General features: G+C 48.6%; 2 protein-coding genes across 4 annotated transcripts; both read left to right on the forward strand.

Moving 5' to 3' along the window:
* Positions 1-57: 57 nt before the first annotated feature.
* HOXD4 (homeobox D4) lies at positions 58-5,401 on the forward strand. The gene is made up of 2 exons (XM_068195956.1): positions 58-4,435; positions 4,840-5,401. The coding sequence occupies exons 1-2, from the start codon at positions 4,027-4,029 to the stop codon at positions 5,142-5,144; spliced, it is 714 nt and encodes a 237-aa protein (XP_068052057.1). The 5' UTR covers positions 58-4,026; the 3' UTR covers positions 5,145-5,401.
* Positions 5,402-8,270: 2,869 nt separating this feature from the next.
* Positions 8,271-22,353, forward strand: HOXD3 (homeobox D3). Of its 3 annotated transcripts, none has more exons than XM_068195954.1 (4): positions 8,271-9,901; positions 15,666-15,749; positions 19,028-19,573; positions 19,975-22,353. In XM_068195954.1, exons 3-4 carry the CDS (start codon positions 19,078-19,080, stop codon positions 20,724-20,726), a joined length of 1,248 nt encoding a protein of 415 aa, XP_068052055.1. In that variant the 5' UTR covers positions 8,271-9,901; positions 15,666-15,749; positions 19,028-19,077; the 3' UTR covers positions 20,727-22,353. The 3 variants fall into 3 exon arrangements, with proteins under 3 accessions (XP_068052055.1, XP_068052054.1, XP_068052056.1); XM_068195953.1 differs by lacking the exon at positions 8,271-9,901 and adding an exon at positions 12,657-14,952; XM_068195955.1 differs by lacking the exon at positions 8,271-9,901 and adding an exon at positions 12,657-14,952 and having other exon boundaries at positions 15,666-15,740.
* Positions 22,354-26,644: the final 4,291 nt, after the last annotated feature.

Below are 26,644 nucleotides of genomic sequence, written 5' to 3' on the forward strand. Positions count from 1 at the left end.
CCCCCACCACTCCCCCCTGAAAAGAAAAAAAAAAAAAAAAAAAAAAGAAAAAAAAAAAGGAAAAAAAAGAAAAAAAAGAAAAAAAAAGGACTATGTCAGCATGTGAAGGTTCTTGTGGAGTCAGTTTGTGGTACCATGTCATAATCCTGGCTAGCATTAAAAGCAGAGGTGCAGTCTCCTGGGGGTTTATTGCAGGGCTATACAGGTGTCATCCTGCTTTTAAGCACTCCAAAGCAATTAGCAGCGTTTCCATTTTAACTCGGCGGGACTGTACAGCGCCTCCCTGTGCAGAATCCAGACGGATCACATTATATCCCAGCACCTCATAACCTTGGCTACTCCCACTCTTTTCTCCAGACGGGATCCCAAGCAGAGCTGTGCCTGCTTTCTGATGTTCCCCTCTTTTGGCACAGACTGGTGGCTGGGTGAAAGAGGCGGCAGGAGCTGGCGGCGGTCAGCGCTGGCAAGCCGGAGCAGCCCAGCTTCAGCCTGGTTCTGCGGGCAGCAGAGCTGGTCTGCTGGTGCGAGAGGTCTCGGGGCAAGGGAGACTCTAACGTGGATTTGAATGCTGTGAAGGCACGGAATAGAACGGGTATCAGAGCTTAGTAGGGCAATCTTTTACTGTAGGGGTTTTCGCATCCCAGATGGTCTTGCCTGAGCTGCGCCAGGGGGACCGAGGGGAGGGCAGAAGATCAGTGTGCATCAGGAACTGCTGTTGAACCTTTCTGGCTCCAGTGAGGAGCTGAGTGCATTGGTCCTGGTCCTCCAGGCTGAGACCGGCTTGTCTCTCAAAGAGGGAAAGAAAGACTGCGATTTTTGGAGATTCATTAGGCTGTACATTGCCCTTCCCGTTTCTGCCAGCCCGGCTCTGACCCGAAGCATGTAAAGGAGAGGAGTGTTTGCATGTGTGTTTGTTTGCGTTTCCCCGCTTCCTCTCCCTATTTCCTGATAAATAATCTCTTTCACTATATGTGCCAAGCTTCTCCTGGTCTTTTTGTCTTCCATTGCAATATTGGTTTTTGAGTCCTATAAATACGAACTACAGACTCGCCTTCAGCGTTGCAATTTTAATTGTGTTCCATAGGTAACTTTCCTTCCCCCACAGCTCAGCCCTGTGCTACCAGGACACCCTTGGCATTTTTTTTACAGGGTCGGCCCTAAATGTATGGATTAGTTGTTTTCTGCCAACATACATTTAGCATACTGATTATGAACCAGAATACAAAAAGCCTGATAGATCTAAAGTATTTTGTATGGGCAGTTGAACAGGAGGTGAATATATAACGCTTTTGTTCATCAATAACTCTTTGGCTTTGACCTGTCTGAGCAAGTCGTGCAATAAGGTGAAACGCAGGTCACAGCGTCTAACAAATATGAAAATGTGTAGTATTAAGCAGAACGGGGAGCTGCTGCTTACCCAGCTCCGTCGCTGCTCCCTGGGCAGCCCTCGGCGGGCTTGTCCGCTCCCGGGGGCTGCCCCAAACGATAGCTCTCTTTGGGGGGCGGAGGGGAGTTACCCTGCTAGTTCAGCCGGGTGGTAAATAACCCCCGCGAGGGCGGGGGGGTGTCCCCTCTTCCCTCAGAGAAAGGATGCAAAAGCGGGGAGAGATGCTGAAAATAGCTGGGTAGGGATTTGAAGAATCCGGGGGGAGATTAAGGATATGAAGTCGTTTTGAGTTGCACTTGCTGTGAAGGAAGCACCGCCGCAGTGGTAAGAAAGCAGACGTTTGAAAATAGCATCTCCCAGCTCAGGCACTTGGGAGCTGGAGCCAGCCAAACAACCCGGTACACATCGCTCGGATAAGCGCAACACCCCCAAATCTGCCCTCCGCAGTGGTTGGATGTATCACACCCGCACCATTATTTGTCCTTATGGTGCCTGTTTTAAATAGTGGAAGGAGAAGAGGTTGACCGCAGGACAGCAGTGAGGAGCTGGGTCAGACACAATTCATGAACTTTTGTACTCCTGTGTGCCGCTGTCGACAAAGTAAAAATAATGAAACTTTGTGATATGTTTGTAAATGATTTCGGCTGACCTCTCGCCCTGCCCTTCACCATAAACGCTACGGCAGGGAAAACCTGGGAGGGTGCGAGGCTAAGGCTCGCAGGCTGATCGCGGGGATAATAGCTAGACCAGCATAATAGGATGAAGGTAAATTTGGAAACTCTCTTTTTCCCGAGAGCAACTAACTCCAGCTTTTAATCTCATCTTTTTTACCAACCGCTGTTTCTGTTGTCGGCTGTTTTGCTTCTGTTTCGATTTTTTAGAAATTCTTTTTTATTTTGGGGGAATTTCTAATTATGGAGAATCTTTTCAGACTCGTGTTAGCCTAAATATTTAAAGACTCCTTACTAAATTACTTTAACCATTATTATTATCAATAGCGCAATTTGACTGACCACGTCCATTTTCATAGCGAGGACGTAAGTGGCAGAGAATTAAAAGAAAGCGGCAGGTCTTTCTGAGAATTTGGTAGGCGAAATTCGTCGCTATGAATTGGTGGAGGGTCATATAGCTCTATTGCAGCAATAATAACAAGCGTGAATCTTTTCTGAAATCCCACCTTCCTGCAAATCTGTATTTCAGAGCTGAGTCCCAGCAGAATAGTTTGCATTCCTCAGAAGACAGTAAGAGACTAAGAGAATGGCAATGACCTGCTATATTGTAGATGAAAACAGAATGTTATTACGTTGTCTATATATACCCTGTAGAACCGAATTTGTGTGATATTCATATAGTCACAGATTCGATTCTAGGGGAATATATGGTCGATGCAAAAACTTCACCTTTCTGCAGATGGTTAGAAGTTAAAATACTGGCGGAATCAAGAGGCATGTGCGTGCTGAACACTCAGAAATTATAAAAGTTTTGCTGCCTCGCTCCTATTCGCTAGGTTTTAGGACGTTTCTTAAAACTTCAGTTGTCGTTCAGTCCTAACTCTCACTGGCAATCTGTGAATTTAAACAGTTAAATTCACCAGAAGTTACAAAATTTCTGGGGAAAAAAAAAAAAAAAGATATTATCTACCAATCAGTGAATGAGTCTTTTATAAGATACTCATAAATTAGCTAGATATGCCAGACGTGAGCAAAATTTCCCTGTCAAGGGTCCAGATCACATCAAAATATTTACGACAGCAGCAAAAGCAGCATTCGCCTCGCTGGAATGTATTTACTTGTGCTCCAGGAATGATATTGATGAATGAAGACGGAATTTATCTCATTAAACCCGTGATATTTTTAACCTAATTAAATGACGTCTCCAGTTCAATTGATTGAACTTTAGTGGTTAAAAGTGAACTCTTTCTTGCCATCTGTATGATTTTATATACATACATGTATAGATTTATAAATATACGTTGGCGTTTGCGTCTGTGCACGCATACGTATGCACACGTATATTTTGAGGCTTGAAAGTGAATGAGAAGTTACTGATTGCCTAATTTTATTCAGCAGAACTAAATTCTGGTAACTTTTGGATGACCTCTGCTAGACAAAGACAGGACAGATCTATTGTACATCATATTACCCTCTTCTTTGATGGCTTTTCTTTTCCTCGCCTGCTTATCAGTTTCTTCCCTTTTAACCCCGCTTCAGCTCATCGCTCTGTATATTCCTTTCGATTCTTTTTCTTATTTTATTTAAAGCGAGGTACCAAGCCCCGGTGGCGATGCTGGCTAGTAGATCAGAGGGCAGGGCAGCATCCCCCGGGGCAGGGGGAAGCCGGCTCAGACAAAAGGCTGTGGGCAGGGCAGCGGCCGCCGCCCCGGGGTACCCCTACACCTCCGGTACCTGGTTTGCGGGTGCGGCCCGCCGGAGAGGGGGGGTCATTCGGTTAGAGGGATGTTATTGAGTGGAATCGCTGGAAATGCGGGGAAATGCGGCGGTGGGCGCCCGGCTCCCCATTGGCCGGGCCGGTCACATGCCCGCCTAACTTTATTCAGTTGACAGCAAGTAGGAGGGCTCTATGGCAGGGGAAAAAAAGACAACACGAGAAAAATTAGTATTTTCTACCTTCAGAAATTAATGGCCATGAGTTCGTATATGGTGAACTCTAAGTATGTGGATCCCAAATTTCCTCCTTGCGAGGAATATTTGCAGAATAGCTACTTAGGCGAGCAGGGGGCCGAGTACTACAGTGCCTCGCAGGGCGCTGATTTCCAGCACCAGGGACTCTACCCACGGTCAAACTACAGCGAGCAGCCCTTTAGCTGTAGCAATGCCCAGGGCTCTGCCGGGCAGCCGCGGGGTCACGGACAGGAGCAATCCGGCCCGGCGAGCCACTTCCCCGGCCCAGCAGAGCATTGTCCACCGCCTCCAATGTCCAACTCGCGAGCCTGCAGCCAGCAGCCGGCCCTCAAACCCCCAAACGGCTCCGCAGTTAAGCAGCCAGCAGTAGTTTATCCCTGGATGAAGAAAGTCCATGTTAACTCGGGTAAGGATCCTCTTCTTACTTTGCTCTTCTACCCTGCTTCCGATCGTCCTCAGCGGCGCTCTCCCGAGTCCCTGCCAGGCTCGTGGGCGAGCTTTTTAAACCGAGGTGGCCAATTACACTCGCCATAAATTTTTATTGCTGAGGAAATAGGCCGTTGGCCATGCGGGGCTTTGCCGTGCAGGATAAAACTCCATTTTAGGAGCCTTCTAGAGGCTCCCAGCCTACCTAGCTGCGTGTGCCCGTAGTGCCTGCCTCAAACGAGGGGGAAAGCAGCCCGGCCATTGTAAGCAACTGGGACGAATCCAGCTCGGCCACATGCTCGCAGCTCATAAGGTTTTCTTTTGTAAAGTCGGACCGGCAAGTCAAGATTAGCTTTGTAAAAGTTCTCCGTATTTTTTTCCCAGTGAATCCCAATTACAACGGAGGGGAACCTAAACGCTCCCGCACAGCTTACACCAGACAGCAAGTCCTAGAACTGGAAAAAGAATTTCATTTTAACAGGTACCTGACCAGGCGCCGCCGTATCGAGATAGCCCACACTTTGTGTCTCTCTGAGCGCCAGATCAAGATCTGGTTTCAGAACAGAAGAATGAAGTGGAAAAAAGATCACAAACTGCCCAACACGAAGGGCAGATCTTCTTCTTCTGGTTCAAACCCCCATTTACAAACTGGTTCCAAGGACCATCAGACTGACTTGACAACTTTGTAGAAGAGGTGAAATTTTCCATTTCATCCTTCGCTTCTGACCAGTACTGTACATAACTGACACTGCCCAAGCAGAACCTGCATGTAGCAGCTAAGGACACGAGAAACTGTCATCTTTCTTTAAGGTACTGTTGTACAAAGGAGACAAAATGACGCTGCTTTGGACTTTATTTTATTTGCCTCTGCTAGCACAACCTAAAAAAGGAAAACAAAGAAAAAAAAAAAAAAGGAAAAGAAAGAGAGAGGGAAAAACAAACAAAACATCATGCAGGCAGTGGGAATTGGGAAAATATTAAATGAGACCTTCTGTCCTTAAAAAATAATAAATAATTGAAAATGAAACTGTCCTGTGTTTCAGTTTTGAATTCTGAAGTGAAGATTGGATGCTTTATTCTGGGATTTATACTTTTAATTATCTTTTTATCCCATGCAATTTCGGGAGAATGCATTTTGGGCAAGTTGAGGACAGGAAGTTCATAGCATAGTCTTTTATTCAAACATAAAGACTAGGAATGGTGAACTTTTTTTTTTTTTTTGGTGCTGCTTTACCTTTCTCGGTGTAATGAAAATTCTTGCTCATTTCCATAACGTCTCAGAAAGTGTGCATAGAAATGAAGTGAAAACGGGTTATTTTATGTTCTGGTAATGTTAGTGTATTTATTTATTTGTTGCATAGAAGAATGAAGACAAAAAGAAAAATAGTCAAACCAAAAACGAGGAAGGGGAGCTGAAATACAGTATTTTTCCTTCTCCTTCTCATTCTCATGAACACATATGAAATGTTTACTTGTCTTGAACGTACACAACTTTTTTGTTGCCACTCACCCTTGTTTTTAAATTTCCATCTTTGTGAATAGAAAAAGTATCCCTGCTCCTTACTGTGTGCCATCCAGAGCTAACAGGCTTGAAATCCGTTTCCAAAGTCTGCTCTGTTCAGCGCTGTGCTTTAAACCATCGATACCTCATTTAAAAATTGAAAGAAAAAAAGAAAAAAGAAAGAGGCGAGACCACAAAAAACAACCCCACAAAAACAACAGCAACCCAGACTGAAAAATTAATGTAATTTCTGATATACACTGAGCCATTCAAAGCTGAAAGGTGAACACATTCTTTCAATCAGATTTTAAATTTCTTTTCTACTAGAGAGAGATAGTCTATGTGGGTTGATGATTTGTTTTGTTTTGGGTTTATGCTGGGCTTTTATGGCTTTGGTTTGTTTAGTTTTTAGGCTTGGGTGGGATTTTTAGGATTGGGTATGTGGTTTGTTTTTTTTTTTTTTTGTTTTTTTTTTTTTTTTTTTTTTTTTTTTTTTTTTTTTGGTGGGGTTTTTCTGGTTTTGGTGGGGTTTTTTGGTTTGGTTTGGTTTGTGTTGTTTTGGGGTTTTTTTTTGGTTTTTTTTGGAACAGTGATTGTTTTTAAGCAAACCATGACACATGACTGCAATGGCTGGAAATCTCAGCAAGTTGCTTTCAGGAAAGATGAAAGGCTTGGATGGGAGCAGAGCTGGTCTAATACCCACGAATTTGTCCCTGACTGCTGGCTGCCAAAGTTTTAGTGCGCTGTAACTACCAAACCAAACCAGCTCCCTGAGCCACTTACACCTCTGCTCAGGCGGTTTTAAAGCTCAGCCCTTATCTCCTGTACCCTCGGGGCAGCCTAGGAAAGCGACCACATAGCCAAAATTGTAACGAGGTGATCCCTTTTTTAAAGAGAAATGTGGCGAAGAAGGAAACTCAGCAAACACTGAAGGGAGGTGGAAAGAGCAGGGGGTGAGTTAACGTGCCCTTCTCCAGGCTGGATGCTTCCCACTGAGAACTCACGGCTCTCTGGGCTCGCTCGGGAAAACACTGGCCAAAATGGGCTTGAATTAATTCGAAAATAAAAGGAGAGCTTTTCAACAAGAGTGTATTCGGCAACGTTAACTGTGGCCAGCAGTTAATTTCTGCCCTTTTCTCATCCCTTGAAGTCCGCAAAGTGTCTTTAAGACTTGGTCTTTTGTTTTAGAGCCTGGAGAAAACTCTTTGTTCTTCCTTAGGGTTAGCCCAGTTCTCAGACTTGCACATGGCAATACTTGAATATCTCCACGTCGTGATATTAAAGATGGATATTCCCGCATTATTCGCATCATTGTTTCTATGACAAAAAGCACCGAGTTCATACATAGTAAAGACGTCTTTTTTCTGATGCCTTCACGTTGAGAAGCTGAAAAGGTATTTTACTGAAGTTCGGCTAAATTGCAGGAACAGGTTCACCCAGAGGACAAATTTTCTATTCGATTAGTTGTATTTCAGCCGGGAAGAGTGACCTCTAAACCCTTAACCTTTTGGACCCAAACTACCCTTCCCTTTCTCTAGCATGGAGAGCTGCTAGCAACAGCGCTTGAGGAGGGAATTCCTGAGACAAGTTTTCAAGTTTTGTTACACCAGGTTCCTGCAGTAGTGGCCTTTCCTCTCCAGAGCTGCTCAAAGCCATCCTTTTGCTCTTCATACGTATCTATTAAAATAAAGAAGAAAAAAGGGTGTGAGGAAGTAAAATCCCTCTAGCTGCCCTCCTTGAAAATCCTCCTCCGGGACCCCCGCTGTTTTCCTAAAGTCCTATAAGTTGGCTGCGAGCAGGGCAAAAGTGTTATTCGAGAGAGAGCTACCAACTTTGGCATCTGTGGTACAGTCCTGGAAAATTCTGGCCTTGGATAAGCAAATCCTTGCTTTGTGCTTCTAATCAACAGAGATGGCTCCCGAAGTTAAAGGACCAACTTCTGCTCCCAGATTTCCTTCCCCCGCCCACTGAAGTCAAACAGGCATGTAGCTGCGAGCAGAATTTGTCTCATTGTCTTTTGAAATGTTAATAACTCCAGGACGAGTGTTGGCTTCAGCAGGCACAGCTCTTACAACCCTGTTTGCACGTCTCCTTTGAGCGAGGCTGGAGCACTTTAGGTTCACATAGGTGTGATTGCACCGTAAGATCGGAGAATATGTGAAGTGGAGGCAGAGAGTACCAAACAGAAATAGTTTCCAGCTGCCATTGCTCTGAATGGTCAGGACTGTGTGTAATAATGACCAGTAGCACCCACTGGTCGTTATCTCCCATGCAAAAGGAACCCGAGTTGTTTTTTTTTTTTTTTTTTTTTTTTTTTTAATGGTTGTAACCGTCCAGAGTTATTTTTTGTATGAATGAAAGCTGATTATTTTTGTTTATCACAGGTAAACGTTGTGCATTGGAGCCTTTGTTAAACGGTCGCATTGTCCAGCACTACACTCATCTCTGTTAAAGTGTGATGCTTTTTATAGAATTTGCTGATGTTTTGCTGCCATTGATTAAAGCATTATTTATACTAACTGTCGCCTGTAGTTTTGATGTAAGCCCTCCACATCTGAAATAATAAAAGGTGTAGCGAAATAGATTCTGGTTTGTACCTTGAACAAGCAGTCCTTACAAGGTGGGTCTCTATTCTGTGAAAATGCTGGTCCCTCCCATCATTACAGTGTTAAAAGATGAGTGACTCTGCATAGCATCCTTCCAAATGTCCCTTTGAACAGGTTTGCTGTTTGCCTCAGCCATAATGGTGTGACTCTAGGCCAAGCTGGAGTCTATATTTACTTTTGGGCTGCAGTTAAAAGTGCCTGTCATCCATTTGCTGCTGCTTTGCATTTAACAAGCCCTCCTAGAATGACTCCTGGATTTCTGCATGTGTGGTAGGAGGCAAGGAGCCACACCTGAAATCACCTCGATGCCCACACAGATGTGTGTCTTTTAGGTGAGTCCTGGAAAGAATCAATTAAATAAAGAAATGGTAATTCGAAATTGCAATACAGAGAGTAGTTTTTCCTGAGCAGTAACTCTCACTTTGACAGTGGATATAAAAGAAAGATCACAAGAAAACACAACTTGGAGACTTTAAACTTTGCCATGCACCTATGGCAAGCATATTTATTTTTTTCTTCCCAGCGTAAGTATCTCAGACGATAACACAGCCAGGAGAAGTCGATTGCACTATTTTTGTCATAAGTACTTGTCAGTGAGGGCTTGTCCTCTCCTGGAGCGTCGTCAAGGCATGAATCCAAAAATACAGTCTCTGTCTCAGCCCGGGCAGGGAGCAGGGTGCCCAGCAGAAACCGTGTGCCCTTACTGCCCAAGTGCGCCGAGGGGAGGCTGAGGTTGCCTTTCTGAGCACACACTCGCTAAGTTTAAATATTGAGGCATATCTTGTGATTATACTTTCTCTCTCTGCTGTTTAAAGGCTCCTCCTGTTACTCCCGATACATCAATACAGTTCTGTATATTATATCACCACTAGTCGTTAAGGTAAGAATGAAGAGGAAAGGCAGAGTCAATAGCAAACCCCACTCACTGTACAGTACAGTAAATAGGGACCTCTCGGTGCAGAGCCACACCGCTTCCAACGGCCATGTTTGTTAGCCCTTTCCCCTGATTCTTTTTTCTTTCTTTTTTTTTTTTTTTTTTCCCTCCTTCCCCCTAAGCCTAGAGACCAAAATAATCTTGCTAGGAACAGTCATAACAGGCAGAATTTCAAAGTGCAAGGAAGATGATAAGAATAGATTTCTACAAGTCCTGACCACGTGATTTGCGAAATAATTAATTCAGCACGTCCCTTAAGAAACACGGAGTCGTCATTAATCTGCCAAGCAAAGGACTCTATCAGACTTGAAAACTGAAGAGATCCCAAGAATATAATATACAAAGGGTGCCGTCCCTCTCCCTGCACACCTAGCTCTTGGGTAGCTGCTGAAAAAGAGACGCCCGGTACGTAAATATTTTTTACTTTTATTCCTCCTTATTTAAGCCTTAATGAACTCAGCTGTCAAACACTTGACAAATAGGGCACGCTGCTTCCTGATTTCCAGCGCGGCAGCGGCCGGGAACCGGACCGGGCGCAAGCGATGACCTTTGCTTCCCAGGGAGCGGGGGAAAGAGGACGAGCGCGGAGCGCCGCGGAGCGCCGCGGAGCAGGGAGGCTGATGGCCAGACCGCCTCCCGGAGCGGCGGCTCCGGCCGCGGCTGCCTGCGCGGGGAGGCGCGGAGCGGAGCGGAGGAAACAACGCGGCTGTCAGGGCAGCCGCTGCCCGGTCCCAGCGGCGGGGAAAGGCCCTCGGCTCCTTCGCAAGAGGGGTCGTAAATTTTGCCGAGTCTTTGGCAGCGGGGCCGGAGCCAGGGCCGGGCGCGCCTTTCCCCCGCCGCCCGCACAAAGGCCGGCTCCGGCCGCGCTGCCCCGGCCGCCCTGCCCGCTCCTACCCCGGCCGCCCGGGCTGCAGGGGAGTCCGGCCGCATCCAGACCCCGGAGCGGGCATGCCGGCTTGCGAGTCCCCGATCAATGGCCCGGAGTGGGGGAAAACAGCATTTTTGCTTTTATACAAAGCCACTCTCTATAAACTCCATAGAATACGGAGGAGTCTGAGATTTCCCTCTGAAATCCCAGTCAGCTGGAAATACCTCCTGCAAACAGGATATTCTTTATTATCCCTTGCTGGAGTAATTTCTAAAAACCCTAGATTGTAGCTTTTTATTGCTTCCGTTTCAGTGGCAGGACAGAGACAAAGTTTCCTATGTTATGAATTATACATTCAAACAATAACACATTAATTCAATTATTCAAAAATGACAAATGTTTATGTGCTGTGGTAGTGACTAAGAAACAGATTCGCTACTTCACGAGAACTCCTACATTTTTATCAATGAAGTTTTATATTATCCTATTGGGTCGGGAAAGAAACCAAACTCCACCAAGACACGCAGTAAAATGGACCTGAACATAAATCGCAACCCTTTCATAAGAGCGTTTATTCTCGCATATAGCCCGGGCTATTTTATCAGTTTGACAATTGCCGGAGTTGTTGTTATAAATCATCATAAGTAATTCCTGAAAGGGTGCGAGGCTGCTGGGGGGCGGGCGGAGACTGTAAATCTTTCTGTTTTATTGCTCTATGAACATATGCTCCGATTGAAGAAGTCTTAGATCCTTTACTGGAGACAAATTTGCGCAAAGCTGGAGTCCCACCAGCCAAAGGATTAACATTTCCTTAATACTTTTTCAGTCCCCTTCACGATATCTTCATTCTGGCGTTGATGGCGAAGGTGCTCCTTTCTTTCAGCCGTCCTCCATTTTCACGTTAAATTTGCCTGTTTTTTCTTTTTCTTTTTTCTTTTTCTTTTTCTTTTTCTTTTTCTTTTAGCACTAGACTCTGAAAAGACACCAAAGGGCTGTGAGGCTTTCTCCGGGGGGTTCTGAACTGTCCTCCAAAAAGGCATTTTCTTCTGAATCCTCTTCGTGTTCTTTGCTCGTGTCCAGCTTTCCCCCTCTCACTTTTGTGTAGGAAGCTAAAGACCTCTCCGTCATCCAAAATGTCTAAACAGCAGCCAGAATTATGTTCGGCTTTGTGTGCATGTACACAAGTATGCAGAACACGCTGTGCGTGTAGGGGCTGCTGTATGTACACACAGACACGCGAGCGCGGGGGGCTCGGCAAAACTATCCAGACACCAAAATATATGGCTGACTGAAAAGAATATAAAGAACCATTACCTCTTACTTGAGGCGAGATTTAAGTGCATCATTTCGAAGAAATATAGGATTATAAATCCGAGGCCATACACAATAATTTACAATGAACTTATGTTTCCATCACTGGATTCCAATCTTTTTATAACTGGTTTGCAAAGTCAGGAAAAGCAATGTAATTTAGATAAATGTTACAATGCACTTACGGTTAGTATTGTAAGGTAATACGTTACTGTCACATCCCCATGCTTTGGATGGTAATGAAATCACAGCAGATGTTAGATTAGGTGTGGTGTATTTATAGCTACAGATATGTTACAAAAAAATCAAACAGAGAAGCTAATACATATATATTTTTTTTTTATTTTGCCTAACTGGTATTGTTGGGGAGCTTCGTGGACACACATGACAGATATACACAGGGTTTACTCCATGTCTCTTCATACACACATAGCAGGGAGGCCGGCCCAGGGCAGACACACACACGCACAAATGTCGTGAGGATTTTTTCCCCCAACGCTTGTTTAGCCTCCAGACAGGGGTAGTCCCCGCTGCCCCGCATCTTCCCGGTACGGAGAAGGAGAAAGCAAAAAGTCGCGCACGCCAGTGGGCCCCAGCGCCTGTCCGCCAGAGCAGAGTTGCTGCGGAGCTGCCCCCCGCACAGGCTCCCGGCCGCAGCTGGCTCCAAATACCTCCTCTCTCTCCGCTGGGAATTTCTGCGCGCTGGGATCATCCCGCGGAATTCACCTTTTTCCCCTGCTCCGCCAGCCCCGCGGGGCGCGTAAGTGCGGGGGCCGCGGTGCGGAGCGGCGCGGTGCGGTGCGGGCTGGGCAGCGCGGGCGGGCACGCAGGGGCGCGGGGCCCGCCCGCCCCCGGGGCCCGGCGCGGCAGCCCCGCTGCGCGGGGGCGCGGGGAGCGCGCCAGCCTCGGCCCCGGCGCGCTGCTCTGCGATCACGTGGGCCAATATGCCTGTATTTTAAGGCTGTGCCTATATTTCTGATTATAAAGGGATTTCTCCTGCTAGCCCCCAAAATTCATCAATGGCCGCACGATTTAAAACCAAAACAAAACAAGAGCCGGCCAATTGCTGTCGTTGGTTCCAGGAGGCTGATGGCTAAAGGGTTGTGTGTTGATTTTTTTTTTTTTAAAGCCCAACAAATTCCGATTTCCACTTGCTCTCTTTTATTGGTAGTTGAGCCTGAGCCTGTTTTCGTTCTATCGGGAATTCTGGTGTATGGAAATATTTGTAAAACCGCAAGATCAGGTTTAGGAGAGTATTGTCTGCAGACAAAGGGTGAAGGATATATTCTAAGAACTGCAAGCGCAGATCCTGAAAAGTGAGGAACCCAGGTTTATGATAAATTGATACACAGGTAAGCAACTGCATGACAAAATGGGACGTTTAACCGCAGGGGCTGTATTATCTCCTTTACTCAGAGACGGTCTGGAATTTGTTTGCAATCTCTGCCCATAGTGGCTGCAAATGTATGGAGTGGTCTCCACCTACTTGAACGTTTTAAGCTGTATCTTCTTTTTATTATGTTCTTTAAATAAAAAGTGAACTCATTTCCAAAAGCTAGGGGAATACGTTTAACCCTATCCTTTCCCCAGTTTTCGGTGGGTTCAGGAAGGGAATTACAAATAAGCAAACAAACGAGGGAGAGAACTTTGCTAGATGCTCCCATTGCCAAAGTGAGATTGAGCATCACGTTAATGCGTTGCCGTGGTTAGCCGGGCAGGGGGTAGCCGTGTTGATTTGTAAAGGGCGATTTAAAATAGGCTCATCGGTAATGTAGCCCCTACACAGGATCTCTCAAATGTTCGTGCCAAGTGTCTTCCTGAACCTTTTTCCTTGGCAGCGCATTCGTGTTCCTTAGTGGCTGTTGTTTTCCTTCTGCAGTTGTTTTAGTACTGCTGTTACCAGTATGCTTGTGCCTTCGAGTAACACATGCGATTTGAAGCACGGCTTGATATTTATCTACCGAGAAGTTTCTTGCCCTGCATTTGTGTGGTTTGATCAATAAGGCGGTGGGAAGATGCCTGGGGGGGACCGGTGCCTCTCTGGGCGGACTGGGGGTCTGGAAACGACCACACAGCCTCCCCGCAAACACTTACAGCTCAGCTCCCGCTTGGGCTGTTGCAACTAGCCCGACTCTCCCAGGAACGTCTTTTTCTACTGACTGGTGGCTTGCCTGGAGTCCGGCTGAACTCTCGGTTATGTCTGTTGTAAAGCCCCTGCGTAAAGCCCAGCGCTGCGTAAAAAGTGTGTGTAAGGTTGGAACGGACCCTGCCCTCCCCGAGTCACCCGGGCGAGTCCTCGGCGGGGGTCGGAGTGCCCCGAAGGAAATAGGGTGGGAGGCCAGGGGAGAAGGAGAAAGTTAGGGTGTTTATTTATTTGTTTATTTATTTATTATTTTCTGTTGCGTGTTGCTCTGCTCGATCAGAAGTTAAAAGCACTGAACATTTTTCTTAGCTGTATGCCTCCAAGCTGCTGGCCTGCCAAGTTAGTCAGCTGAATCCAATTACTGCAAGCAGCATTTCATTTGGCTCGATGGAAGCACTCACTTATAACTTCACCTAAAATTTCAATAATACCTATATTGGTCCCACGCCTGAATAATTCTAAAGATTTCCCTGGGTTCAGCTCTGGCAACATCTTCTCCGAGCGCTGGGAGACGAGCACAACCCCAGCGTGCCCAGACTCCTCTCTCCACAGTACAAACTTCGGGGGTTATTCCTGTGGCCGTGGAAGTCTTGGTACTTGGCCAAGCTGTGGCTAAATAAAGCATGTCTAGAGCTAGAAGGCTATCGTTTGTGAGTCTGAGAAGCTGCTTCGGAAAGGGATGAGAAGTTGATAATTAATTAGGCACAAAATGAAAACTTACCGTGTTAATCAACAGCGGCTAACAATGACTCGGTTTGCAATATTATGATCTCTCCGCTCAGGGGCTAAGGTGCAACCCACTTTAGGTTGCCTTCGTACACCGTGTAAAGTGCTATTTCTAATGAATTCTCTTTAAAAAAAATAAAGCACTTAAAGTTGACGTACGCCCACGTGAATACATTATATAAGACGTTACCGGGACAGGCCTGGGCCAGGAACCTGAGCGAGCATCATGTGTAATCATGAAGCTCCACTTCCCTAACTCCAGTTTGCCAGCATAAATTAAGGTGATTTGGAAGGGGAATGTAGCATCCTACTGAGTTTGGTTAGGGAGAGAGAAGACTTGGTGGAAAGTTGTGAGATCTGTTGTGTTGTGAGCTATCGGAGGCGCTTCCGTTGGTTGTTCATTAAGTGGTGAGTTATTACTATACGAGCCAAAGGTCATTTCAAAGGCTTATGGTGGCTAGATATCGTCTTTATAATGACCTGGGCTTCTTTGTGGGGGATTTTTTGGCACTCTTAAGTTCTTAAAGTCCTGAATCGACACATTGCACAGACAAAGGCAAAATACTCATTTCGAGACGCAAATGTTTGCAGAGCATTTTCGATGCTGGGACTTCTTCGCTTATCTTTCTCTCTGTCTTATTCGGTATCTGGGGGGAGAAATGGAGAGAGACCCGCGCTAGCTTCGTTTCCGCGGAGCTCCTCGCGGGCCGTGGGTGCGGGCGGCGGGAGAGGCGCTTGTGACCCTCGAAGGTGCCCGCAGCTCCCCCTCAAAGGCGCTCCCTTACCCCCGTGCGCTGCCTCCCCGCGCCCCGGCCGGGGCCGGACTGCGCGCTCGGGAAGGCAGGCATGGGTTCTCGGCCGGTGGGAGCAGCTGCCGCAGGCCGCCCGGCCCGGCTCCGACCCGCAACCGGAGTATTTTGCACGTTATTTGCTCCCCGCCTCTCTCAAAGCGCTATTAATAAATGAAGAGAAACATCTACCATTTGTCTGGTAAAAGACCTGACGCGGACGGAAAGACACGGTGAGGGGCTGCGGACGAGATGTGCATTTATTAACAAAGTCCTAAGGAAGAAAGTCCAAAACAAAGCAGTTTCCGCTGAGAGTTATCACTTCTGTTGCAGGTCCGTACCCACGGATTATCCAAAGGAACCTGAAGATCCTACTCACACAGTTAAAGTCAAAAATCAAGAAAAAACGTAAGTTTGGTGAGTTCTCTGAATTTACTTTTCCATCCATCTCTCGCTTTCCCCGTCGCGACAGGCCCGTCGCAGGGAGCACAACCCGGCCCCGGCCCTGGCCCCGGCCCATGCCCGCCAAGCGGGGAGAGCTGCTCGGTCGAACCCGCCGGCGGCGGCACCCCGGGCGCGCCGCCGCCCCACAGGTCAGATAAAGAACGGCCCGCAGAAAGCCCCGCTGAAAGCCCCGCAGAAAGCCCCGCAGAAAGCCGCCCCTGTTCCGCGGAAGTCGAGCCCGGCTGGGGAGCAGCCAAGGCCTGGACCCAGCCGCGGGGAGCGGGTGGCTCCCTGAGGGGCTCCATAGCTGGTTTAAGAGGCCCCACGGCAGCCACTGCTCCGTGTCTCGCAGGGCCCCTTCGCGCTCCCCCAGTGCTCTCAAAGACGAGACATCCCCCGGCTCAGGCGCAGCCCCAGCGGTGGGTGCCCAGCTGCCCTGCTTGCGGCCGGGTCCGGCGGCGGCTCCAGCGCTTTCCTTATATACAGGGCTGCCCCGGGCCGGCGGCCGGGAAACGTGCCGAGCGGGGGATTCTTTTGCCGGGCTCCCTCCTACGCGGCGGCTGCTTTGCACTTCTGAAAGTGCCGGGGCTTGGGAAGTGTTTTCCTTTTCATTCCTGGCCGGAGCGTTTACTGCCACGGCGCTAGCAGTCATAAATTTTGCTACAACCGCAATGACAGGTGCATTGATATGCACCCTGAGAGCTCCGGCTGCTTTAATAACCGCTTCGCTGGCTGCTCTCACCGCCTCTTATTTATTCGGTATCATATTAGATATTGATCCGAAGCAGAATTAAGTGTAGTGGAAGTTTTAGTAGAGAACTGCTTAATATGAAAGTGTCGGGAGGAAAGCGACTGGCAGTGCCGGGCCCATGTCAGCCTGGGCCAGCCGGGTTCCGCGCACACGCGCGGGTGGACGCTTGGGCTCCCAGCCGCTCTCCAGGCAGAGCCGTGAGAGGGCCGGCATCCCGCAAAAGCACTGGAACCAGTGGCAGGACAATAAGTCCCATTATTATGTGCAACGCCTAACAGTTCAGATGAGGTTAACCTTTCTGGAGAGGAAGAAGGGAAATCTGAAACACAGACATGGATATTTTGCGGTTTCCTACCCTCGGTGCCTCCAAGCCCACCTCCCACGGCTCGGCCTCACCATTTGGATGTCACTTTTTTTTTTTTTTTTTTTTTTCCCCTGTAGGCTTTTTCTGGCCAAACCACCAAGTGTTGAGCCCCTGCTTTGGTGTTACCTATAAAAACATCACCCCGGGCCTTTCACTCGTGGAAAATCAAACCCTGGATAGGTCTCCCTCTCCCTCTTTCTCTCCCTCTCTCTCTTTTTAAGATCTAAAGATGAGCCACCAAACAGTTGAGCATTGTCCATGTGATTTATGGCCCATAGCCTCCTTTTTAGGTTCAAGCAGAGTTCACAAGCAGTTGGTATTTCAGAAAAGAAATAAGGCTTTTAACAGCTTAACAGCAATATTCTTTCTTAAGATTCTGTGTATTCTTTTGGGAACTATATTTCACAAGGCATATAAAAGCCTACGCTTAAGGCAGTGTTGTGCTAACAAAAGTCCTCAGTCCAGACCGGTCCCGAAAATGTAGATGACAGAAGTGAGAAAGGAGAGACAGAGTTATTTGGACAAAAATACTTCCAAGACTCGTCAAGATTATCACATCGTATTAAAACTCATTTTTATCGCCACCGTCCATTTCTGCAGACTTTTTAAACTAAAATTTTCCAGGAGAGAAAAACAGTTCCCATTCTGTCAGCTCCACAAATCATCTCAAGCTTTTGTTTAGGAAAGAAAAGGACCCCGGCGGTCTGTGACACGGGATAAACCGCCGAGAGCGGCCGTGAATCGCAGCTCGCTGAGGTTATTTTGACTTACAGAGATGTGTTTCCCGGAGAATTTTAGAGAACAGATCAACGGTACTTGGCGGGACCAACGGTACTTGCGAGAGAAGAGTACTCCCCTAGTATTGCATAAGTACAGGCAGGAGAACTATAATTGTCGGATACCTTTCAAAGATTTCTAGCTACTTTTCTCTGGTATCTTAGTAGGCTTAAATCCTGCAGAAAAACAAGGAAGTCTTAAGATATGTTGATTTACAGACTTACATTTTCAGGTGAAGTATGTGCTAATTTACAAAATTACCAGAAGTGTCAGAGAAAACCCCTATCCCACAAGAAAAATAAGGGCAGGGAATATTAAAAAGCCGCATGAAAATTGCAGAACAGTTTCCATCTTGTACTAAGCGCGGAGAAGTTTTGGGAGCAGCAAGGAGAAAGGTAACAGCATCCAGCCTCAAAACATCTGCCCTAAGGGGACTGTACGCTTTCGGTGGGAGCAGCCTCATGTGGGAGCCGGGGGGCGGGGAGGGGAGAGCCATAAGTTTGCAGGCCGAAAAAAAAAAGAACCCTCTGAAAATTATCTCAAATGTCTCAGGTTCTTTCTACTGGGTACAAATAAAAGGGACGAGAAACGTTGGGTGAGGGAATTTAATTCATCACAGAATTAAAATAGGGGAGCTGACCTGCGACTTCCTTTATAGTGCAAAGTTAAAGGGAGTGAATGGCGCCGGTTATACTTTAACTCTGGAGGAATCCGGGGAAAGAAGAAGGGCGGGTTTACAAAGCGGACGGGATTTTTCTGCCTCTGCCCGGCCGCAGCCCGGGCTCCATCCATCATGTCAACCGTGCACGGCCGTGCGCACGCGTGCCGGGCGGGGGGCGCGGGTGCTCTCCGAAATGGGCCGCTGGGTCTTTGGGGACGCCACCCAGCACAGCTGCTCACTGAGAGCCCTTGCCTACAACCGCGGGGTCCGATCCAGCCAAACTCGAGTGGGAACGGTCCAAAGGCAAAACAAAGCAAATAAAACATCCCCAGAATGCCTCAAAATGTGGCATGTAAGATGTCCTGCCAATGTGTTCCGTCCTCCCTTGCACCATCGCTCTCGGGTGGCTTTTTCCCTGCACTGCCCCGGCTCCTTCCCAGGTGTACTCTGCACTCTCCCTGATGTGGCCCAGTTTGCCCTGACTCCTGCCTGGTGATCCTGCTCCTCCCCTCTTGTCCCTTGGTCCTTCTTTGGGTTCCCTGCTCCTTGCTTGATGTCTCCCAGCCCTCTCCTGGATGGGAGGCCGAGGCCGATTGTGCCGGGGTGCGGGGGGTGCCGGGACCGGCCTGTGCCAGCCGCTACCAGCCTGTTTCCCCCTCTAAAAGCCTCCTTTCTGTCCCTGCTGTTTCTCTCCCCAGGTGGCTGCGAGTGGCCCGGGCCGACGACGTGAGGCGCGGGGCGGCGGTCAATGTTATTTGAGCGGGGGCCGCGGGCCTCGGCGATCGCAGAGCAGAGGATGCAGAAAGCCGCCTACTACGACAACGCGGGGCTCTTCGGGGGCTACACCTACAGCAAGGCCGACGCCTACCCCTACGGCGCGGCCCACCAGCCCTACGGCCAGGCCGGCCTGGACGGCGAGTACCCCGGCTCCGCCTGCTCCGTCCAGGGCTCGGCGCCCGGCCGCGCTCCGGCCCACAAGGGCAGCGAGCTGAGCGGGAGCTGCATGCGGCCGGGCGGGGGCGGCCCCGGGGGCAGTCAGCCCCCGGGGATCGGCGAGCATCAACCCCCGGCCCTGCCGCCCTCCTCCCCGCCCAACCCCCCTCCCACTGTGCCCCCTCCGAAAAAAGCCAAGGGGGGCCCCAACTCCTCGGGCTCGGCCAGCGCCACCCTCAGCAAGCAGATATTTCCTTGGATGAAGGAGTCCCGGCAGAACTCCAAGCAGAAAAGCACCTGCGCCCCCCCAGGTAGCCCAAAACCCCCGCCCCGACCCACTGCTTGCTCGGGGAGCCGGGCTGAGCCCCCTGGCTCCGGGCCTTGTCTGCTACTCCTCTAGCTGCCATCTCCCTCCTCTTCCTCCCCCCCCCCCGCCCCCCGCTGAGGGGTCCCAGCCCTGCCGGGCGCTGCAGGTGGGACAGGCTGGGGGCGGGGTGCCGGGGACGCCTGGACGGGTGGCCGCTGGTGGTCTCTGGGGGGAGGCAGCTGCGGGAGGGTGTGTATGTCGGGCCGCCCCCGGGCCCTCTGCACCCCCTCCCTGGGCGCCGACAGAGCGAGAGGGTATAGCAGGTTTCCGAGGGACCCCGGGAGGAAGGAGGGGGGCTGTCTTTCGTGGAGGGAACCAATGTCTCTTTGTGCCTCTTCCCCGCAGGAGAGAGCTGCGAGGACAAGAGCCCCCCCGGGCCGGCCTCCAAGAGGGTGCGAACAGCCTACACCAGCGCGCAGTTGGTGGAGCTGGAGAAGGAGTTTCACTTCAACCGCTACCTGTGCCGGCCGCGCCGCGTGGAGATGGCCAACCTACTCAACCTGACCGAGCGGCAGATCAAGATCTGGTTCCAGAACCGCCGGATGAAGTACAAAAAGGACCAAAAAGCCAAAGGCATCATGCACTCCCCCGTCGGACAGTCCCCGGACCGCAGCCCCCCTCTAAGCGGCCCAAACCACGTCGGCTACTCCAGCCAGCTCCCCGGCGTCAACACCCTCAGCTACGACTCGCCCTCGCCCACCTCCTTCGCCAAGTCCCAGCAGAGCATGTACGGGCTGGCCGCCTACACGGCGCCGCTGAGCAGCTGCCTGCCGCAGCAGAAGCGCTACGCGGGCGCGGAGTACGACCCCCATCCCATGCAGAGCGGCGGCGGCGGCTTCGCCAACCCCAGCCTGCAGGGCAGCCCCGTCTACGTGGGGGGCAACTTCGTGGACTCCATGCCGGCCTCGGGCCCCATGTTCAACCTGGGGCACCTGCAGCATCCCTCCTCCGCCAGCGTGGACTACAGCTGCGCCGCCCAGATCCCCGGCGGCCACCACCACGGACCTTGCGACCCCCACCCTACCTACACGGACCTTTCCTCTCACCACACCTCTCAGGGACGGATGCAGGAGGCGCCCAAGCTCACGCATCTGTAACGGGGCGGCGGCCAGCGCGCCCCGCTCCCCTCTCCATTACCTCACTTTTCTGACGGGACAGTGTTACTGTGCTCTCGAGTGCCAACAGTATTAGTGGATTTGTCTCCCTTAGCAGCTCCCTTCTTTCTTCCGCGGCCCCGAGTAGGTCCGTGAGCAGGAGCCTTTCTCTTAGAGCTGTTTTAAGCATGACAGTGCAATATACTGCCAACCGAGGGACTGATAAGCTGGTAATGATGTACTTGAAGGTAAGTCTTAGAGATGCTGTAGTGTTAGCAGCGCGTCATGCTGAGGTGTTTTAGACAGTCGTGAGCCGTCGGAACTCGCCCGCGCGTAAGCTTATTTCAGAGAAGTTAATTTATGAGTTCTTCCGTAACGTAAGGATCGCATTGGACTAAATGATATGTATTTATTATTTTAAGCGAGACATTTTTTGTATCACTGATTATTTATCCTCGTCTTAATGTATTTATGTGGGTATTTGTAGAGTTTCTTCACCAATACTTCGGGAGAGGGATTCAGGTCCGTGGTGACTTACATTTCACCTATTTAGTATAATCGGTCTGAACTAGTTGAGAGAGTAGTCTTGAACAGTTGTAACAGTGGCTGGTGTTTGTAGTTTATGTAAGGATTAATTAAGACAGCAAGTCGTAAATCATTAATAGAGTAAAACAAACTGTGGCATCACACAAAGAGCCGTTACTCTTAAAAATATTGAAAGTATTTTTAAAGTATTTATTTCTAATTGGCTGGCCCCACTAGAGCGCCTCGGTGGCTTGGCTGGTAGCTGGCTCGGCCGCGTGAAGCCACCTTTAGATGGAAGCGCAGCCGCTTTGAAGAGGCGATCTACAAAGAGGGGCTCTTGGCCATCTTGTTTCAGATCAAATCCTGCATATGAAAACCTCGGTGAGGTTAACATTTATTTATTGGCTGGGTATCTATCGTGCATATTATTTCAGTGGGCTATTTTCGTTTCTTTCTTTTTTTTTTTTTTTTTTTTTTTTTTTTTCCCCAATTACACTCTGGCTATCCAAAATAGAAAAGAAATTAGAAGCTTAGAAGGCAAAAAAATTAGAAACCCTCTGATAGTGCTAATTTCATTAGGGTCTCCATAGCAATCCGTGCAGCAGCTGCCACCTCCTTTGTTATTTTTATACTGTTGTCTTTATACTAACCATAAATCAATTTTTAGACATCTTTGGAAGGCCGAGCTTTTCCTCTTGTGTTTTTTTTTGTTTTGTTTTGTTTTGTTTTTTTTTTCATAAATATAAACTTTGAAAGAAAATTGACAATCAGATACACACAGCCGAAGGGAGGTGCGGAGACGGGGTGCGGGCAGTGGCTGGGCGGTGCCGCCGCACTCCCCCGGCGCCCGGCAAGGACAGTCCCACCCGACCTGACCGCGGTAGGGGGGCACCGCCACCTCTCCCTGTCACAAAGAGGACAGTTAACACGGGGAAGAAAAAGAAAAAAGTAACAAGAAGATAAAAAAATAGGAAAAAGAAAGGGAACGATGCTCTGAACCCTGGTGTTTCCTCCTCTCTAGTTACATGGCTGTATTGAACTCGCTGGATTTACAGAGATCCTTCTTTTGTAAACGCTGTGATTAAAGTCTCTTCTTGACAGTACATATCACTCTGAGAAGACTATTCTTATCTCTTTCTAAAAGTGTCGAGTTAAATATTAATCCAAACTTCTATATTCCCCACCAAAGCATCTGATGCATTGCTTTCCAGTTTGACAAACACTGCAGCTCCTACTCCATCCTCTAATGACAGACCTGGCATTCCTATTGTGAGAAATACTTTGCTACCTCCCATTCTGGTCAATACAGACAAGTTTTCTTTTATTTGTTCTTCTTTTCTTTCCCATCCCTGCTTTCTTCCTTGCCATTTGGTATTTATGTTCAGCTGAGCACTGATGATTCAAAATATTGCTTAGGATTTTGTTTTCCCCTCTGTGAGATTTCAGCAATGCTGTGCTACAGTGAAGTGTATCTTTTGTTAAAATTCACTTTTAACCAAGCAAATTTGGATATATGTGTTACAGATCTGTAAACAAAACAGAACAGAATAAACTTCTTTGTTTGGAGACATATTTTAACCCTTTTAAGCCCTAAAATTGTATTCTATGGAAGCTTTCACACAAATTGTTACTTAGAACAACACTAAAAGTAATGCTAGACACCACTTGTGATTTATACTTCTGTAATATGCCATAAATATATACATACGTTTGTCTCTCCAAAACTTTCTGCAATGTGCCCACAAACAAAATTGTCCATGTAGGTTTTTTGTGTGTTCTTGAAACACAATCTATTTTGCATCACCTGCTTCTATCTGTGAAACAGCAAGGCACCACCATTTCTGCAGGACACCCAGTGTCCTTTTCCCTTTTGCTTTGTGCTCTGTAGGCTGTTAGTCAAACAGTGTCTGCCCCAACTTACACTATTAGTCCTTCATTAAATCTAAGAAAGAAAAGGCTGCTTAGAGATCTGGGGAAGGAAGGGAGTTCAGAGGAGCCCTGAGCACAAACACAGTGTTACTGAGTCCCACTGCCCTGAATTACTTTCATGTTGCAGAAAGACCAGGACAGCAGACATGGTTTCCAGCGGGGGAGGAGGAGGAGCTTGCATGAGGGAGAATTTTCTTGTAAATAAACTCACTTTCTTCTCCATGACTCTGGCAGAGGTGTCTTCTTTGTAATGCAATAGAAATCCATGATGATAACCTAATTATTAGAAGTAATGTAACTTTAGCAAGATTGCTGGCATTTTTACAATGTTTGTACAAGCATCAGCAGTCTAGAGGAGAGATACAATTTGGCACAAGCCAGACTTTTTTTGGCCATTCATTAAAAACCCATAAATTATAAACAACCCCCTTTCACACTCAACAGGAGCTCAGCTCCTTTGCAACAGCATCTGATGTGATGAACTCCAGTCAGCTCTTTAAAACACAACTAGTCAGCCAAGTCCACCCTGGGGCTGATCTTAGCTTTGCCTTTCTTTACAAATAGGAGGTACAGCACCCCTTCCCTGCTCCTTCCCTGCTCCCTCCATCTGCTCCAGACCCGTAAAAGGGTCAGTGAGCCAGGGCCTCTAAATGCTGACAGTGATATTGCACTATTTGGGATAGGGAGCTACTGACAGAACTGGTTGAGACGTGTCAGGGGTGCATCGAGCTTCAGTGAGGCCATGCAAATTCTTCTGTTCAGATCAGTGGGGTTTGGGTCTTGACTTTCTGGTTTGGCCTTTATAGTAACCCACCATTTAATAGCATTCCAGCAGTTTCCCCAGTGCAAAAAGGAGCTGAAGCTTTGTGTTATCTCCTCGCAGTCAGTGCAGGGCTGAGCTACCCTTTTGCATCCTGTTTCTTTTTGAGGGGGAGCCCATCAGTGTCCCACTGCGCATGGCCTGGTTAGCAGCACTAGAGCAGGAGAACCTAGACAGGCACAGCCAGGGGCTTCCAGGGATGCCACTGTTTTGTAGGTGCCACTTGTGTTTGGCTGGAAAAAAAAGCCAAATGCCTCCTGCTCCATTAGCAAGTACTTCCTGAGCAGACACTGCAGGCTCCCAGCCCTGGTCCATGGGTAGGCCAGGGAAGGACTCAGGGGCACCCCCATGACTTCCACTATGAGGCCACACCAGGGTCGTCTGGGGCTTCAGGTAACCTTGTCCAAAGATGAAGGGGATGCAGCTGGCTGCACACCCAGGAGGCAAGAGTATGCAGGGAGGAGGCTGTCTTAAGAAAGAGGGAGCCCACCAGCATCAACTAGAAGTCCTCTGACTTTCTTGAGGGCCAGCTGGGTCTTTTGGGCTCCATGGCAAAAAGTCTGAAGGCAGGATCCACCACTGGGGTGTCTGCACCCCTCCAGCCCCATGGGAAGCCCTTTGAAACAGCCTGCAGGGACATCCAGGCACTAAAAGGACTACTTGACCAGGGGAAAAAACAGGGTAAAGGGGATGGGGCTGCTGGTCTACCACTGGGAGGGTGCCTTGCTGATAGTTGTCAGCTGAGGAGAGAGGAAAGGAACTGCAGGTTGTGATGCCATCCTTCTATATGCCAGCCTGCTGTGCGTGTCCAGCGGCCACACACAATGGCAGCCTGGCAAAGGCACAGTGTGCTGCACGGTGGGCAGGCCCAGATGTCCAGCACTCCACTGCAGACCTGCCTGGGAACAAAAGCTGGAGCTGGGCGGGCAGCACAAAGGGGCTGGTGCTGCCAGGGCAATTAGGGTCATGGTGGTTGGCTGGGTGTCACATGATGTTACACAGTGATGAACAAGATACCTCTGCTTTTAAAAGGTGCAGGATAAGCTGGGCCAGAGCTGTGTTGGCTGCAGCCACTTTCCAGAGATTGAACGGCAAGTGAATTCCTGAAGAGGCAATGTCTCTCTGTTCCCATGTGAGAGGCAGCAGTGGGTACCCCGTGGTGCTTGCTTGGAGTGGGGCTGCCAGGGGAGTGAGAGGGCTGGCTCTGTTAAGGGTCATCAATTACACAAAGAGCACTTTTTACTCGACAGTGGGTCCTCCTACTTCTGCTTGGACATGAGCCAGCTGGGACACAAGCAGAAACCCCATCCAGCAGAAGCAAAAAGCAGTCCCAGAGCCTGAGAGCCATGGAGTAACAGGGCAGGACTGAACCCCTTTGGTCACATAGGCTAAGATATAAAATGGAACACAGTAAGGTATCTGTGCCTGCACATGCCTAGGCCTCTGCAGATGCTCCTCAGGAGCAGAGGTGAGTCTTTTTTTGAGGTGAATCTCCTTTTGGAGCCCAGAGTCCTGAAGCTTTCCGAACATTCTCAGATGAAAGCTGCAATGACAATAAACACAAAGCGGAGTGAAAACAGAAAGGAATTTGTACTAGACAGGATGGATGTCTTCTGGGTAAAAATACTAATGAATGTAGAATTTGAACACTTAATTTTTTTATTTGCTGACGTGCAGTTTTTCTTGCAACAGCTGAAGTTTTGGGAGTGGTAGGCAATCCCATGCTGAGTGAGGTATACAGCCTCAATCTTTCCTCTAAGAAACCTGGTCTACATTTTGGGATCTTTGGGAGTAAGAAAGGCTAGACAAGACAGAAATTTTGGCTGCAAACTCATTGACACTTCTGTTGACACCTCTGGGTTATCAATATATGTAATATTTCTGTCCCAACAAATTCACAGCCACGGGACTGGAAACAGGGCTTTACGCAGCAAGGGGCCAGAGCGGAATCACTATTCAGAGCAAATCTTTACAGAAGAACGGATAGACTTTTCTCTTCTCTGTGTCTATATAAAGGATCTTTGTCATTAATCCCACATACTAGTAGAACAGGGGCTCCTGCCCGGGGTCATCTGGGAAAGGGGAACTTGTGCCAGGGAAACGTTGATGGCAGAGGTAAACATCCCTTCCTGAGAGTTGTTGTGACTGCCTGAAAGGGCTGTGCTAATGCAGGAGCTGAGGATGGCTCCCCTGGAGTGCCAGAACAATTCCCCATCTCTGCCCTGGAGTCTCTGTTCATCCCTGGGTTTATTCACATTTTACAAAATAAAATCCCAAGAGCTTCCCCTCCTTCTGTAATAGCCTTTCTCACAGGAGCCTTTGGTGGTTTGTTTGTGCTAACAGGGCCACTGGTTAAATACCCAGTGTTTGCTTACATCCCTTCAGGATGCCCATCCACACCCTAGCTGTCTCCACACCACGAATGTACATCCCCACTTACCACTGAGAACCAGCTTTGCCCAGCTGGCAGTGTTGTAGCACCAGAGGGGTAAGGACAAGGTAATGCTTGAACCACACCTTCCAGGTCTGGGGGCTGGGGAGGGATCTGTTGGATCTCCTGTGTGTTAGTTATTGTGACAAGCACAGAGGGAGGACTCCTGTTCTAGGGAGAAAGGCCACGTGTCCCAGTCTCAAAGCAGTGTCTGTG

This window comes from Anomalospiza imberbis, chromosome 7, assembly GCF_031753505.1.
Source record: "Anomalospiza imberbis isolate Cuckoo-Finch-1a 21T00152 chromosome 7, ASM3175350v1, whole genome shotgun sequence".
Taxonomy (NCBI): Eukaryota; Metazoa; Chordata; class Aves; order Passeriformes; family Viduidae; genus Anomalospiza; species Anomalospiza imberbis.

Coding starts and splice junctions, on each gene's coding strand:
- HOXD4 (XM_068195956.1), top strand. CDS start 4,027: ATGGCCATGAGTTCGTATATGGTGAACTCTAAGTATGTGGATCCCAAA. Junction 4,436..4,839: donor GAAAGTCCATGTTAACTCGG/GTAAGGATCCTC, acceptor TTTTTTTCCCAG/TGAATCCCAATTACAACGGA.
- HOXD3 (XM_068195954.1), top strand. CDS start 19,078: ATGTTATTTGAGCGGGGGCCGCGGGCCTCGGCGATCGCAGAGCAGAGG. Junction 19,574..19,974: donor AAGCACCTGCGCCCCCCCAG/GTAGCCCAAAAC, acceptor TCTTCCCCGCAG/GAGAGAGCTGCGAGGACAAG.